General features: G+C 37.3%; 1 protein-coding gene across 1 annotated transcript in view; it reads right to left on the minus strand.

The window, feature by feature from the left end:
* Positions 1-18,337, minus strand: part of NFXL1 (nuclear transcription factor, X-box binding like 1) — a 45,076-nt gene that overhangs the window by 12,472 nt on the left and 14,267 nt on the right. The window contains exons 11-16 of the mRNA XM_063309657.1: positions 16,947-17,037; positions 15,517-15,637; positions 13,615-13,774; positions 13,002-13,093; positions 12,162-12,183; positions 2,025-2,165 (exon numbers count right to left, since the gene is read on the minus strand). Of these exons, the coding sequence (XP_063165727.1) occupies positions 2,025-2,165; positions 12,162-12,183; positions 13,002-13,093; positions 13,615-13,774; positions 15,517-15,637; positions 16,947-17,037 (627 nt within the window). The remainder of the gene's footprint in view (positions 1-2,024; positions 2,166-12,161; positions 12,184-13,001; positions 13,094-13,614; positions 13,775-15,516; positions 15,638-16,946; positions 17,038-18,337) is intronic.

The following is an 18,337-nucleotide window of genomic DNA, read 5'->3' on the forward strand; positions in this document are numbered from 1 at the left end:
ATAAAATATTGAGCAAAGACTGATTTGAGTCATGAAGTTGCCACTGTTTAAATATATCGAACAAAAGAAGTTCTGACACAAAACTGCTATTTGCAAAGTCTTCTGCTTTACGCTATAGCGTTAGGAGCCATTAATATCTGCCATGAACAAGAATACATTTGCTTTTTATTTATTACAATGTATTTCTTTATTTTCCACTTCCAGGGAAAGAAATGGTAAACTGAAGAAGGGTCCGCTGAAAGCGGAGCTGACGACCGCAGCAGAATGAAGAACTGGCAAGTAGACCGGCTCTTTGTAATTTCTTGCCGGACAAGGAGAGGACTTGTAGTTTGTATTAGTTTTTTATAGGTTGTTAAGTGTAATTTTTAATAAAATTATTATAAAAAATCAATGTATTCATTTGAATTATTTATATCCCATTGTTTAGGTTAACAATCCTTTCAAAGCGGCTTACAAGCAATATAAACATTGGTAAATAAAAATACAGTGTTATTTCAAAACCAACAGACATTTAGGATCCTTCCCTGGGGGCAGTGGATGCTGATGTCAATGGGGGAGATGAGAAGGCCTTCTAAATAGCCTATGGGGGAAGAGAGAATCTAACTTCGCTGGCTGTTGTCGCCAGCTTTTATTAATTAATTAAAGGATTTATTTATGTATTAAACGAATTTATATTTTCATCTCTCTATATGAACTCTTGACTTTTGCACTTGCAAGGTTTTCTGAATTATTCAGGACAGCAAACTGTTCTGCAAAATGCTGAAAAAAGAAACTGACTGGAGTAATTATATACTTTTATACCTTTCTCATAATGGATCATCTTAAGGTTAAAGGTCTTTATTTGGATCTACTGTAACTCAGTTTAAAATTGTTTAAAAGAGATCCTTTAATTACCATCTCCTAGATTTTTCAGCTTACTGCCTAGGAAGCAAGTTCCCAAACTCACTAGGGAACAACAGCTATTTAGAGGCCTATATACATAAAAAAGTGAACATTCCACTTGCTTTCATTCATAAGTAGGTTTTCCAAATTTCTATCCTTTTCCTCCCCATTAGCCTTCTCGAATGCCAGCTTTGACAATAAGCTGGGAGGCCTGTGCAAATAACGCTTCACCTGGTGCAGAAGAGACATCAGATCTAGCTTCAGATGAATTTGCTAGGGACAACATGTTAGCTCTGAAGTGTCCAAACTGAAGAGGTTCTGTGAAGATCAGAACCCAAGTTCAGAAAATGAGAGGTCAGGAAAACCTCTGAAGAACGGCTATAAATTTCAGGCCAGTCTCCTACAGCAGTTATAAGGATTTTTCCTAATGCAGGAAATAAACTGCCACAGATGAGTAAAAATACCTGTAATGGTCTAAAGGCAGAAACACCTTGTGGGCCAAGGCCTTAAATACAGTAAAGTGTTTTTTTTTTAATATTAAAAGCCAGAAATGTTTAAAGTATTATGTAGTTTAGGCAGCACAATAGGAGAATAAAGAAAAAGCAGCCATTAGCCAGAATAAAATCGCTGTTATGAGGCTCAGCAATTACTGTTCTAAATCTAGATACTGTTATGAGGCTCAGCAATAACCAAGTGATGCTTGGCTCTCATCTGCAAATCTACATCTTCATCACCATTATCATCTAGGAGCAAAATACTTGGTAAAGAATTCAATGAAATGAACCTTCATGAGCACAAGCAAGCTATATATTTCGATTCAGCATACACAGAGAGAGTGATAGTTAAGAAGATTTGGATTTTATGATCCTATTTAAATTGCTGCATAGAACTCTGCCATTCGTAAACACCTCCCTGCTTCATGGGTCCCTGTCAGATAGCACCACCATGCAACAAGCAAGAATAAACAAGTTATTACTTATTAGAACATACATTATTCCAGATTTTATTACTATTAAAAAAATTTACATTGAGAGGCCCTGTGTAACACACATAAACCCCTACTTATAATTTAATGCACCCATTAAAATGGCTCTGGTCTTATTAAGAAACCAACTGTCTTTGCCACTGAAAAAATTACTTACCTTTTGCGTGTCATTGTTGGTATCTGTTTCAGTAACTGTATGGCATTCTTTCAGACAATTATGATTCTGACAATCAAGCAACCTTCCGCAGACTCTTTTACAAGAATAAGGTCCTGCACGATGACATGGCAATGGGCTTATCTGAAAGATTGAAAAAAATGCTTGAGGGCCACTGTAGACAGCCTTCAAAATTTCATTAATTCCACAAGCTTTCATGTAATACAAATTAACACATAAAATTTAATCTTCCTTATTTAGGACATGTTGCTTCAATAACAGACTGTAAGCAGCTTACAACAGTAAAACCATAATAATAATAATAATAATAATAATAATAATATTATAGACTCCAAGGAACTCTAGTAGAAGGCCACTGATAATTATGGTACCATACATTTCATGCAACAGTATCCAAAGATAAATAATTCTACTTTTGATAAGGATGTTACCATGGCTATCAATAAGCCAGGCAAATTCTTTACAACTATTTCATTACAGACACAGAGAAGCGTATCTATATTGTGAGACAGACTGGATTTTTAGCATTCCACCATTCATTTTCTGAAAATTCTATTGCTCATAAATAAATCTTTCACTTGAGCTTTTGGAAAAGAATACAAAATTATGAGTTTTTGTAAAAAATTCTTAGGATTTTGAAAAAATAAAAAATAGATGTTGTCGATGAGTGTTATCAAAGGCTTTCACTGTGGCTAATGAAATAATTGTAAGTGGTTTCATCCTGATGTTCTTTGAAGCTATTAATCTCTGGTTATCAGCTCCTTTCCTTTGACAAATAAATCCTTCTCAAGCAAGATGTATTGAATTTGCTATTTCCTTCTGAAGTTGGTCAGCAAGAATCCCAGGTACTTATTTGACATCTATATCCATTAATGAAATAGGATTGTGATCATCACCTGGTTTTGGAATTCTAGTAATATAAGCATGATTAAAATAAGCTGGCATAATATTAGATTCAAACCCTTTCTTATAAAAGTCTAGAATTTTAAATATGTATTGTTCTGTTGAGAAACTTTTTAAAATTTCTTGTGTAATCAGCAAGGTATTAATTTCTTCTTCATTAATAGGCTCAAAAAATAGCACCAGAGGGGAAATGAAAGGAAACCAATTTCCATTTAATCCTTGCCCTTTTTGTAAACTTTTGAGTAAAATTCTGAAAATCTTCTATTTACATCTTTACATTAAATAGGTATTACAATTATCCTGAATCACTGGAATAAAGCTGCCTACTTGCTTCTCCCCACGTCTTTATGAGTTTTCCTAACAGTCTATGATAGGCATCTTAGTGCAAAATCTACTTTTACAGAGAACAATATATTCAGTTCAGTCTTAGCACTTCACAACTCCTTGTAAAGATCTGGGAGAGTGATTAAATTTCAGAATTCTGATAACGATCAATAAAAGGTACATATTTTTAATTCTACAAGGGGAAGGAAGCTGGATTCTGATCAGCTCTATTTTCACTTGAAAACCAGTTAGTCAAATATTTGATACATATCTTGAACTATCTTTTTCTGTATCTTGAGCTATGCTATTTTTAATGTTATTCTTGTGTGATTATGCTTCCAAATGTGTAATTTTAGCTTGTAATGCTTTTCTTTCTGTGAAGGTGTTATTATCTTAGAAGATGTCTACCATCAAATTGAGAAATACTGTTTTTTAACTTATCAGACCTGGCTGTAATGATTTTAACGGCTGCATGAAGTAGGATTCATTAAATCTTTCATCCCTTTAATTCGCCAGTCATGGCATTATTTGATTCTTTCTTTAAGATATGACATTACAGTTTAATTTTCATTGGGTGGTGTCCATAATGGCACAGCCTCCACTACCACTGTACAACAGGCCTGTGCTTTTTCCTCCATGTAAAGCTCTCCAGATGGCTGGTAAAATTATTTTTGAATTAGGCCAGCAAAAATAAAGATCTGCTTATCAGCTCGAAGGATTTGCACATCTCTCTGGAGAAACAGAAATCATAAGACAATCAGAACAGAGAGAGTTGCATCTGACTATGAAGATTCTTCGGCCAGAGCAGAATATTTAAAGAAACAGAGCGGGCATGGGGTGTTTCATTAGCCTGTATATTTTTGCTCAGAAGTAACCTCATGTTACTTATGTTCAATGGAACTTCTAAGGAAGTCTGGGTCTTATTTTGGTTGTCTTAACAACTGAATGACAAAACCCCTCATATTCAATGCTAAGCTCCCTCAATGTAGCCAAGACGGCCAAGGAGAAGAAAGAAAATAGACAGCAAACAACGTTATTAAATACACAGGCGGCTTATGAAGACAGCAGCTAATAGGAATTCTGATGATGTTAGAGACAAAATGCTGATCTGAGAAGGAATAAGGAACAAAAGAAGAGAAGGAAAGGGCAAACTACATCTGGAGAAGTATAAATTCCAGTAGCGCCAGACTGCCTGTTCAGAATATTAACCAGAAGAGAAGCTAGTCTATTAACATATAAGCACACACAAATCATATACATAATTTGGATTTCAGATTAGAATTTCCCCTGGAAAGTCTGTATTTTTATTTTTCTATCAATACAAATAAATAATGTTACTATTATATCCAGAATTTCATCAAGTTCCCTCCCTCACAGCATATGGAAGACAATTTTACTTCATGGAGCTTTCAACTCTAGTTAAATTGGCATTCATCTTCTGGAAGGGCTGATTTATTATTGTTGTTGCTTTAAACAATGTTATTGTGTTGTAAATGGACCAGCTACAACAACAATAAAATAATGTTCTTTATTGGCCATGAAAATATAATACCATTTTTAGAACAGATTGACAAAGAATTGTATGGTTGGGAGTGACATTATTTCATCTTCTGACATTCTGAATGGACATTTTTGTAGAATACGCTCTATTCTGCTGCAGTTGTGCATAATTTTTACTATAGAGAAAGGCTGTGGTGTAATAGTTTTCTTCTGGGACACATCCCACTCCCAACTCTTAATGCCCACTTCCACTCACATCCATCTGAAAAAAATGAGCCCAAAAGTTCTGTCCTGACCTTCCAGACATCACATCATCACCGAATAGCAGCCTGCTGGAAAGCTGAGAAACAAGAGTTCCAATCCACACTCCTGAAACATAACCCACACTTGTTCTAAATCAACGATCTATGCCAGATGTTCCAGTCCATTATTAATGGTATTATTTTCCAAATTTTAGCAGCCGGAATACATGCAGTTGTTAAGGTTATTTCCTACCAACCAACATATATTTTTCTTAGTATTATTATTTCAACTCTACCTAAATGAAGGACCAAATAATCAAACAGCAAGGTATATTCTGCACTCACTTCAATTACATTGGAATACATTAACGCTGAATTCCCTAACTTTAGCCACACAGATTACATTAGCCTCAACAGTTTACATTCCCACTAGTCTACATGTTTTCTATAATACACATACATCAGAGACATCTTGTGCAATCTGTAAGAAGCACAGCAGCAAAAGCACATTTTGTAGTAACTGTCTTCAGATCTCCCCATCGTTTTATTATCCCTTGCTTTACAATAAGAAACTACACTGAGATGACTGGCTGACTACAGCCTTATTGAATCTAGTTCGCCAAGGTAGTCCTTTTGTACTGCAGGAGATTAATCATTATTTTAGTATGAAAATTCAAGAGCTGATGAATGCAAGGTGTCCTAGTACTCTGCAGGCATTCAACTAAACAATGTCTCCCTTGCCTTTTTCATTTTGTGCAGTGTCTGAGGAAATGATCTTCAAGACACACTGTCAGCCCAATATACTTTCTATCCTTCGTTTCTTTTCCTACTTGCATTTGAAGTGCCCATTTTTCTTTCTTAGTTGGCTGGTAAAGTGGCCATTTCCCAGATTTCCTCAGATATGCTTCCCTTTATTTACTGCTTAGGTTGTTATAATCATGTATTGTAAGTTGTACTGTGTATCTGGTAAAGTCTTTACTTATACCATGAAATAAATAAAATTATTACTATTATTTAGTATTAAAGCCACTTTGCTGGTCACAATGTGCTTTTAGATAGAAAAGTGGAGTCAGTCACATAAAGAAAGGAAAAGAAATACTAGCAGAAGCAACTGGACTATGTAAAGCTTTCTGCTATGAGCATCCAACAACCTCCCTTTCCGTGCCTGAAAGAATAGCATGCAAGGAGCGCTTTGAAGTTCCACTATCTTCTTTCTGCTTGACTGACTCTTAAAAATAATTATTTCTGCTAAAAACAAATACTTTCAGGAATCAAAAGCTCAACATAATTTATGGAATGACAGAAACAGGGAAACAAGAAAAATTAGCAGAAAAATTAACCATTACAATCTAACATACTACTCCCTCCTTTGGTGTAAAGTTACATGCTTCTCTTTTGGGGAAGGAGGGAGGGAGGGAGGGAGCTCTCCTTGAAAGTGAAAACAACTAAGTAGGAAATCCTTACAAGCCGAGTAAAATGAAACAAAGCCAAACAGAAGACAATGCAAATATATCAATTAAAACAAACATGTTTCTTTTAAAACACATGCCACACTCTAACATTTGGGTTTACCAAATAATGCAGATGTTTAAGTTTGTAAGGAACTGTAACGTTTTACAAAACACTTGCAATAAAAATGCTAGCTATGCCTGCAAACAAGCCCTAAAACTGTGAAATGATATTTTAGAGAGATGATCTAACATTATTGAGGGACAGTAACTTCATACTGAACAAATGCAACCAAGGCTTAAAGCATATATATCTGTACAAATACAATAAAGGGCAAAAAAATTTTTAAAAGCCCACAAGGATGAGGGAGAAAATACCTATGCAGAAATATGGTTTTTATAGCACATTTTAAATTCAGGATGAAAAAGACCCAACTGAAGGCCAAGTGGTAAAGAATGTTACATAGAAAAGCTCCCTTTTTTAGATAGCAATGATGTGCTATGCTGATAAAAAAAAATAACATATACCCAGGGAACTAAGAAAACTATTTGAAAATGTGAAAAAAGTGAAAGGTGAAAGGTCCCCTGTGCAAGCACCAAGTCATGTCTGACCCTTTGGGGGGACGCTACTTTCGCGACGTTTTCTTGGCAGACTATAGCGGGGGGGTTGCCATTGCCTTCCCCAGTCGTCACCTTCCCCAGTTGTCACCTGGGTGCTCATTTTATCGACCTCGGAAGGATGGAAGGCTGAGTCAACCTGAGCCGGCTACCCGAGAATCCACCTTCCGCTGGGATGGAACTTGGGTTGTGGGAAGTTTTGGTAGCAATACTGCCACCTACCACTCTGCGCCACATGAGGCTGTATGAAAATGGAACACCAAAATCTAAACATTATAGGAAAAGAAATGTTGAATATAGAAAATAAGGTATATATATTAAATGAAACAAAGGACAGAACTAAAGGAAGAATTTCAGAAATGAGAAGACTAATGAACAGCATTATTACTATCAAGAGTATGTGTCAATGTTGGGAGAAGAGACAGATAAGGATATTAAGCACCACAATCAGGAAGTCAACAGAAGACAAAGATCATGTACTTTTGGAAAACAAACATAATGGATCCAAGAAGTTAAAGCTTTAATTTAAAAATACCAAATGTGCATGTGCTGATATAAGTATTATTTGGCTCTTATAATGATTTAGCCAGAATCATAAATTCCAGGATCAGAACTTAAAAAAATGCTGTGTGAATATCATGTGTGTGTGTCCATCCAGAATGTGTGTGTGTTTTATATAAATTTCTTATATAACTCTAATATGTTAATGTTGAGATAATGTTAGGTCAAACACAGACATATATTTAATATTAAATATTTTCAAATATTTTATGAAGGGCTTTGTTTGCTGAAGTCTGGGATGAAAATGAAAGGCTATACTTTCATTTACCATGAAATGTAAACCACATTGTATAAGCAAGCAGTGGAGGACTATGTAGCTAAAACTAAAAGGAGTCATTTTTCTCTTGTAATATGAACAGTTCCTGTAGAAAAATACATGTTTAAAGTGTGTATTTGGAAACTTTTAGTTATCAAAATGCCTTATGTTGGCAGTACATTATGTTATCGCTATGAAAATTTTGCTTTTTCTTCCTACCCAATTAATGTTAAAAGCAGAACAGCAGAGCATTATCTCAGGCAACAGTTATGATACGGCCATTTCACTACCGATCTATAATCTAATAATTCAAATTGGTATCTTTTTTTTCCAAATTCCTAAAAACCAGAAAATGAACATGTTACAAGCTGCCACCCTCTAATGCAAGTTACTTACTTCTACTAAAAATTAACTGAAGCTATTTACAATTTGAATGTGATACTATGATCGCTCTAAGCTATGCATTATCTTAATTATGTAATTTTAAAAAAAGTTGAAACAAACGTTAGGGCCACATCTAATGTTATACAGTACATACAAACTTCCCCTTGCTTTCTTCTTTCTGTGAACCTTCAAATTCACCCCAAGACCGCTTCAGAAAGCCCCCCAACCCATCAGTTTTGCGGCTACATCAAGAAGCAGAGGAATCTGTTTTACTTGCAACTGCTGTCCTCTCAGTGGAAAGAAATCACTATAAAAACCCATGGCTTGACTCACCATAATGAAATTTATTTAGTTTTAGCTCAGGGGGGAAAAGAATCATGGCTTCCAAATCACAGCTGAAGAGTCTGCACAACAGGCTAAGCCAAAACACAAACCTGTATCATAACTGCTAAGATTCATAATAAGGTCACATGGAATCTCAATTAATTTTTCAGATAAATACTATTTAGTTGACTGACTAAACAGTGTTAGTCTTAACGACTTAAGATAGATATAATTACTTTCTTTGCCCATACCATAATATAGTAGACAGAGACAGAAAAAAATGATTCCACTGTTCATTATTAAAAGCAGAATAAAAAATATATTAATCATAATCGTAACAATATGTGTAGTACAAGATTATATTTTCAGTGCCGTCTCAAAATAGGAACGCAGTGCCAATACAAACCAGCACAACTGTCATGTTCCCCGTTGCAAGGCATATGTGCATCACAACGGGGAACATGCACATTAGGTAAGAGGAAGGGATAAGCATAATCCCTAAATCACTCAAGCACCCATATACAGAGGGGAACCCCCAACACAATAGATAAGCCTTCCAGATCAAACTTAGCACCCATCAAGAGGCAAGGGGAACGCCTTCCCATTTCCCCCGGGGATGCATTCACACCTCCCTCAGGCACGCATGTCCACAGAGTAATGCCCAACATAATGGGAGCACCCATCACGCAGTAGTTAACGCCTATCAGAAGGTCGGGGAAACACCTTCAGGGGACGCACCCGGTCCGGACGAAGACAGGGAGACAAAGGAGATCGCCGGGATCGCCCATCAGCTGACGCATCGCGGTCTCAAGCACCCATCCGGTCCTGGCCCGAGGGTAGAGGAGCACAACGTCCGCCAGCAAAGTATAAATAGGGCACCCTGTCACCACATAAGGATTCCCGTCTTTCTCTTTGCACGCACACCGTTCAAATAAAACCAGAAATCTTTAGACCGTCTAAGTGAGTCTGAGTCTTATTCTGAGTGTGGCTGCTCTGACAACAACTGACACATCCTTGTGCTGGTATTTGCGTTTGCACTGAATTGGTTTTCCCTTTGGAAGAGTTTCTCTTAGGGTGGGAATATTCACTACTGGCATCCAACCTGTATCAGTTTACCACATCATTCAGTTGCACGTATACGTCCAGACACAGATCTAACGTACAATCACACAACTGACAGATACAGAATCATTTTTTCAATGAACAAGAGGAAGGAACAGCAACCAAAAAATCTCTGTCAAGCATACTGCATGGTGACTGAAAGTGGTTCTACTCTGACAATCAGTCTAAGAAAGTAGCATTTATTGCATGTTTCATATAATCACTATTACTTCAGAATTCGCTTTCTTTGGCACCATTTTTTTTGGAGGGCTAATCTTGCAGCTCAAAAGTCTTCCCTGTAATGACTCAGAATGGCCTACAACTCTTCCAGCATACAAATGCTACTTTTAAACTATGCTACTTCGAAGTTGCCAATCAATTACTCTGACAGTTCTGTCTAAGCATTCATTTCAAAATATGGAACATTTCATAGATGATGTATTTATTTATCAAATCTAAGCTGCCCAACTCCAAAACAACTCTGGGTAGGACGAATAAAGAACAAGAGGATAATGCTTCACTTCAAGCCTAAGCTTAAGTCAGTAAGATGAAAAGCATGATTTTAAAAGATACAAAACAAAAAAGCAGCAGGGCCAAGACCACACTACATTTCTAGAATCATTTCATAAAGAACTGGGAGAAAACGATTTTCTAAATTATACTAAATAGTAACCATAGTGAATTCCCATGGCACATCAGTATCTAAAATCCATCATGGTATGAAACCTTACATGTTATGTACAGTAGCTGTACATGACAACCTACACTGTCATCATTCTCATCTCATAATCAAATCAGACACTCTTTCTAAGAGTAAACTCTGTTTGAAGGCACAGGTAGTCCTTGTTTAGCAACTGACTCGTTTAGCGACCGTTCGCAGTTACAATGGGGATGAAAAGGTTACTTTGTGACCAATCCTTGCATTTACGACCTTTCCAGGTTGGTAAGGCAAAGGAAAGCTGAAGTAAGATCATAAGCACAGTTGCAGTTTCACTTAGTGACCACTTCACTTAATGACTGAGTTGCCAGTCCTATTGTGGTTGCTAAATGAGGACTACCTGCACAGTAGATGGATTGTGGCCAAAATTGGGTTATCAAAAAAAAAAAAGAGGATCAAAATGCTTATGGAAACCCACCTGTGTTCAGAAACAATTTTTAAAACCTCTTTAAGAAGTCTAACAGGGAAAGGAAACTAATGTCCCAGAGGACAGGGGGAAAAAATGGCACGTCCAACTTAGAAGGATACACTATATTTGGCAGCAGTTTATTTATTCTGTTTATTATGTCAACTGGGACTCAAAATCATATTTATAAATTCTAGTTCTCATAGGTCCTCACAAACCTTTTTGTAAAAAAATGTACTAGGTATTTATAGTAAAATAGAACTTCCCTCTAAGCATACCCATCAAAGTTAACTTCAGTTGCTCAAATGCAATTGTAAGAGATCAATTCAACCCCTTATAAACCTCAAGCCATTTTAATGATGGAATATTCTTGTTATTTAAGTACACATTCTTCAGGGGTCATTCTAATGTAACACCCAAATCAGCAACTATAAAGCAAAATATTTTTCTTTCAATATATTTGGTTACCGTATTTATTGTTCTAAATAAAGAACCTCCTTTCTTTCCTGTGCACAAAAACCATGTTTTGCTGTTTTAGAAAACTGTGTAATTCAACACAGTGTGAGTGTTGGTTTCCATTCACACTACACAATGCTAAGGAACCCTCCCCATCTTCCTCCCAGATGACTTCAGGACCTCTTGTAAAATATTTAGCTTAAGACATATTATATACTACATGCAACTAGAGAGCTCTCAAATGCTACTTTGGTCATCATACTTGCCTAAGTAACATTTAATACCCATTTTCAAAATAATTTGCAGATGCTCTCAAAACACCCACAAAATGTATCATGCCAGCAGTATCAGCTGCACAAGAAAAGCCATTTAACTATTTCTGAGCAAGATGGAAAAAACAAAGTAATAAAGCTCTATAAAACAAAGGCTAACCTAAATCTTGCTATTAAACATTAACAAAAGACTATTTCACCAACAACACGAGCCAGAGCATTAAACGACAAAAAGAAGCAGAAAAATGGAGGAAGCTGGAATTGCGGAGAATCGGACATGATTGAACCAATAGCATCATCATCATCATTTCACCAACATTCCACATTGTTTGAAATGTAATGTCGAAAGTTTGAAGTTAAATCAAACTAGGAATCCCCCTCTTACAAATGCTTTAGAACAATTTTGCATTACTCTGCTGATGGAAATGCCAGATCTCTAATGAAAAGCTATCTGTGGGTTTCAAACAAAAACCAAAACATTTCAGCTGCAAACAAACTTCCATGTCAAATCAATTAAATGCTAACACTTAGTTTTGGGACTGTAATTAAAACCAAGTTATGCATGGCTCAGATTTATTCCAAAGAATGACAGCTATAATGACTCACCTCATGTTTTCCAAGGCATTGCCTGCAAATAGAGAATAAACAAGCTCAAGCTATTTCAATATGACTCCATTTCATTAATCTAAATTGTTCCTTTAGTAACCCCTTATAGTGATCCCTTGGATGGGCCAATTTGTTTGTCTTTATGTATGAGCAACAAGAGAGAGTCTGGACTCACAACATGGAGAATCTGCTTCAGTTAGCCAGTTTTATTAATTAGGGCTTGTTCTTATAGGGAGAATCGGGGTGATGAGGAAAATGAATTATGTTCTGGAAGTAAAAAACTGTTGTAATAACTGTCAAAGGAAGATATGGCAGGAGGCTGCAATTAGCCATTGCTGGTTCAGAAGAATGTGCCGCTTTTTGGCCTTTCTTTCAGGCTGCAGTCTAACCAAGGAAGTCTAAATGATACGTATGGTGCATATGCCAATCTAAAGGTCCTGCTTTTGCACACCAGGCAGTTGCTGGTAAAATCTACTGGCATCTGGGCCGACATATTCAGCAGAGTATTCTGTTCGATTGATCTGAAAGCTCTGGAGCTCCCTGTAATTCCACTGTCATGGACAGATCACTCTGTGATTAGTTTTACATTGGTAGCTCCTATAAACTCCTAAAGGGATGGAAAAGCAGTTACAATGGTTGAGTAAGCTGAAACTATAACTGGAGAAGATGGAGGTGCTGTTGGTAAGAGAAAACTGGATTTTACATATTTCAGCTGATTCAATTTGGTCTTCAGGATTAGTTCTTCCTTTAATTAAAATACAAGTAAGTTGCAATACTGTGTATTTCTATGTACTGAAAATAGCAAAATAAAAAAGTATCATGCCGTTCAAAATAACTCACGTTGGAATAGGGACTTGGCATGGAGGACAAGGCAATGCTGTCTGAATAAAGGCCGGCTCAGTGGACTGTTCCCAGGGTCCTGCAGGCTGATGCTATAAGAAAAAGAAATCAACAGATAAACCCAACAAAGCTCAGCTTTGTTGATTTAATTGAACTGAATACACAACAGTTAAGTTCAACGCAGGCTGTGATGATTAATTACAAGCGCATTATTCTACGAGTCATGGTTGCCAGTTCCGTATGGACACATCCATGCTACTTCAGTAACTTGAGGTAGGTTTTCACCTCTCCTCCCACTGTTACTCATTTCAGACTATTTCAGAGTAGGTGATCACCTGCTGGGTAAGGGTAAATACAACATCTGTCAAAGTCCCAAGGTTCATTATATCCTACAGTTTAAGTCTAGCCAGCACCAAGACATCAGCCGCCAAGTGAAAACATGTCCTGGCTACCTATCAGAAATTAGACAATTTGGGCAAAGACAACAACAAATCTTTTGATTTCTAAGTTAAGCAAACCCATAACGTCTATCCTTAAGCATTTTTTAGCTGTTAAAACTCTCTTTCCTAAGAAGAGCAGAAGACATCTTTTACATTACAGGCTTTTGTCTCACCAAGCCAGTTTGCTTCACAAGTGCTTCATCATGGCACGAAGCCGGGCATAGGTGACTGCACTTTTCCAAAACTTTCTTGCAGACCTGATGGCAAGGAGGGCAAGGGCCAAAATGGCAATTGTGTTTCTCTCGACTAGGATGATGACAAGTAGGTGGTTGCCTAGAACAAGAAGAATTAGAAATCAATGCAATGGTTGAATCATAGTCATTTGGCATGATGCATATTAATGGGTACAACCCATAGAGCCTTAAGTCATTTGAAACCAGCCTAACTGAAAGAACATTTCTTACTGGAGCTTTGTCATGTGTTCTCAGATCACACACTATGTCTCACTGATGCATTTGGTGAATTCATTCATTCATACCATTGCCATAATTCAATCAGAGCTAGCAATGAGATATGCATAATATTAAAATATCCATGGGAAATTGTGATTAAGAAATGAATACTAACAAATGTAAACAATTCACAGTATATGAAATCAACCTCAAAATCAACCCCAAACTTTGAATCCTAGATGGGATCCTCTAATCCACAAATCATAATGATCACTCTCAAGTTCTGGAAATGAAGCCCATTTACCAAGAGTAGGAAAATATGTTATTTAAACAGGCAGATGGCCAACTGGAATGATTTTGCCCCCTTACTGCTATTATTACATTTTAAAACATAAATAAAACCTCAGTATCAAAATAATTGATTAGGCAGAAGTAAGAGAAACAAACACCTTTGGGTCATCAAATTTTTAAAAGATATTAAGGCTGGAGAGGCTATAAAAAACTAGAACACTCAAGTGGCCAGAACATCCATTACGAGTGAAGTCATAATGGTGAAAAAGAAGAAATGGTGACTAAGATGGAGGATATGATAGAGAGTCATAAAATTATTCACAGTGACGAGGAAGCAATCACACTTAATTTATCCCCTCTCATAATATTACCTGGGCAATTTGTGTAACCAAGGGTGGAGAGTCTTGTTCACATGGAGTAGAATTAAAACTGTGGAATTTGCTATCAGAAAATGCAGTGACAATTTAATTCATGGAGGGTAAGGCTACAATTTTTTTGTGCCTTTGCGTCAGTGTTTGACTCCTAGTGATTGCCTGGACTAGTCCCTGCAGTTTTCTTGGCAAAGTTTTTTGGAAGTGGTTTGCCACTGCTTCCTTCCTAGGGCTGAGAGAGAATGACTGGCCCAGGGTCACCCAGCTGGCTTCATGCCTAAGGCGGGAATAGAACTCATGGTCTCCCGCTTTCTAGCCTGGTGCCTTGACCACCAGACCAAACTGGCTCTCACAGTTACAATATAGGCTACAATATAGCTATACATTATTTTCACTACAGGAGGCTGTATGCCTTTAACTACAATTGGCCAAGGGCCACAAGGAAGGAAAAGAGTGCTAAACTGCTCCTGACCTGTTACTGGGCTTCCCACTGACAACTGGTTAGCCACAGTTGTGTGTACAAAATGATAGACTAGGTAAAGCTTGGTTTCTTACTTTCTTAAATGGTTAACAGCAACAGAATTAGTCTTCTTTAAAATACCTACAGTACCTGGTATAGGAGCATCAGTTTAACTGCCTACTAAACTAGACCAAACTAGAGCCAGTTTGGTCTAGTGGTCAAGACACCAGGCTAGAAAGCGGAAGACCATGAGTTCTAGTCCCGCCTTAGGCACAAAGCCAGCTGGGTGACCTTGGGCCGGTCACTTTCTCTCAGCCTAGGAAGCAGGCAATGGCCAGGCAGTTGCCAGGAGTCAACATTGACTCAAAGGCACAAAAAGAAAAACCGGAAACAAAAGTTCCCAACCTTTGTAAGTTCCCAAAGATGCACCTGATGTGTATCATACTCCCTACTGTACAAGTTTAATTAAAAAAACAATAGATAAAATAAACAAATACTAACCTGCAGAGTTCTTTGCATCTGGGAGCTTTGGTGGTACGTTCTCTCCCACAGGGTACTTTGAGAACAGTTTTGCCACAATTGCACTTCACATCCACAGTTTCAGGGCATGGATAGCAGCTGCCTAAAATTAATACACATGTTGTGATCGAGCAGTTTTGAAAAAAGACAACTAACAAACTTTGGAAAGCCATTGGCAACGATCATGCCACATCGTTCACGATCAAAGCAACTACGACTACCATTGTACCAGATCACACAATCAAGATTTCCAGTACCACACAAGGCCTTCATTCACAGTTCTGAATCACATGTATCTACTGCGTATTTACAATGCATCTCAATCCATAATTATTCATGAATAAGGAATTGTCCAGTAGTACAATTATACTGGTAGCCATTTCTCTGTAATTTCCAAAAGTTCAGAAGAGAACCCACAAATTTATGACTTCTATACGGAGCTCTTTTCAATCACAAGTGGCCAGAAAGCAACCATTTCTCTGATCTGCCCAAAAGCTTCATGTTTGTACCTCTAAAGTTTCCTCAGACAAATCTGAAGCACTTTTGCAGAATACAAAATGGGCTCTATGTGCGTGCATGCATATGTGTGATATAATGGAAAATAATAATTATGTGGAAAGCTTATTTGTCAGTTCAATGTGTGAGCCAAATTTTCCTCAAGCCAAAGTGTAGCAACTGATTTATATGGTTATTCCTGTGTAATTTTCATCAATATGATGAAGGCCAAACAAGCTGTTGCAAATTTTGGGGGGAGATGGGCAGTGATTAAATTAATTAGATAGATAGATAGATAGATAGATAGATAGATAGATAGATAGATAGATAGATAGATAGATAAAATTGCCTGTAATTTTTTTTTCATGAAAACCATGTAACTATCTAATATCAATCCATTAAAAATAAAAAATGGATGATATTGGAGTTAGTGGGGATTTTTTTTACTAATGCTTATGCTTTAAGATATTTCATTGTTATTTTATCATCTCTGACACAGCCCTGTCCAGGATGCAAGACAATTAACAAGGCACCTAAACTGGAGTGAGAAGTTTTGGCCCACTGTATATACTCAAGGATAAGCCAGAATTTTAGATTCCAAAATATGTCCAAAAATTTGGGTTTGGCTTACCTGCAGACCAGAGCTCAGATTTTTTAAAGCCTTTCACAGCTTTAAAATTGTGTGGTTCTTTAAATGATGACACAACACTTTGCAGTTTCCTGCCTGTTGCTGTGGTTAAAAATTCAAGAGTCAACTTATCTGCGGATGATGCATTTTTCATGGTGTTTTGGTTGAAATTTCAAGGGTTGGCTTATCCGTGATTATGCATGGTAAATGTTTTCCATAACATGCAGGCAAAGATCCAGATGCCCTTTAGTCTGAAAGGTTACAAGCAGGATTTCCTGCTCATTCTTACCTCTGTGGCAGACCGAAGGACACTTGTGATTGCGACATCCTAACGTTCGACCACAGACTTGGTCACATGGTGGACAATTTCCAGGACAACACTGTATCAAATATATAAGTTCTTAAATATAGGGATTGCTATACGAAACTGCAGGCCTACCCAGATTTCCCTGAGTAAATGCTATTCCGTACAGCAGGACTTAGTTCTAAGCAAGCATGCATAAGACTGTTCTTATAAAACCCTGAAGGATGTAGATTATCTAGAGCCCTTTCAATTTGGATTCAAGCCTGGGCAACAGGCAGATCCATAGGTTTCCAAGTGCAATTCAAAGTATTAGTTCTGACTTAGATATTCCTCTATGGCTTGGTACCAGTGTATCTGCAAGATCATCTGCTCCAACCAGAGAGGATCTGTCCAAGGTGATCTTCCTGGGAAAAACTACTGGAGATTCCCCATTTTTATGAAGTGAGGGGGGCTGCGGCCAGAAAACACTGTCTGCACCTATTCTCCCAATGTTACAATGGACTTCTTATGGCCTTCTAGAAAGGGTACCAGTTTGCTTCCAGGTCCAATTCAGGGTGTTGGTTATCACCTTTAAAGCCCTACATGGCATGGGGCCAGGTTACCTAAGGAACCGCCTCTTCCCCATTACATCAGCCCCTCCCACCCGATCGTGCAGAGAGGGCATGCTGCGGACCCTGTCTGTAAGAGAACTCCATTTGGCGGGATCCAGGAGGCAGGCCTTCTCTGCAGTAGCTCCTGCCATGTGGAACATGCTGCCCCCGGAGGTGAGATTGACCCCATCGCTCCTGGCCTTCAGGAGGAGTCTGAAGACCTGGCTCTGCTGCCTTGCTTGGGGCAGAGAGGGGAATAGATCTACATGGGGATGGCTGCTATAGACCACTCCTCCCACACTTGGACTGTTTTAGATTCTCCTGCCACTTGGACTTTTTTACTTTTTACTCTTATTTATATTTATTAGAATAATTTTATATTTGTATATTTTATTTTATTGTATGGTTGTTGTTTTAATCAATTATTGTAAACCACCCAGAGTCCCCTGATGGGAAGAGATGGGCGGGGACAAATTGAATAAATAAATAAATAAATAAATATTATTTTCCTTTTGGACTCTTCATAATCTTGTTCAATAAAAGTCACTATCTTCAAATTATGCATGTCCTTTGTAGAGGAGATAACATTATTCTTGAATAAGATTATTCCTAACCAAAAAAAATTATTTAAATGAAAATGCAGTTTTAAAAAATGTAAATTTTACATACATAATTATTTCACATACTAGGAAAGATGAAAGCTGCTTTGTCTTTTCCTGGCATATTTATGTATTTAATTAGATGGTTTCTTAGATCCAAAGAAAATTTAGACACCAAACTTCCAAT

The sequence above is a fragment of the Candoia aspera genome, chromosome 8, assembly GCF_035149785.1.
Source record: "Candoia aspera isolate rCanAsp1 chromosome 8, rCanAsp1.hap2, whole genome shotgun sequence".
NCBI classification, from domain to species: Eukaryota; Metazoa; Chordata; class Lepidosauria; order Squamata; family Boidae; genus Candoia; species Candoia aspera.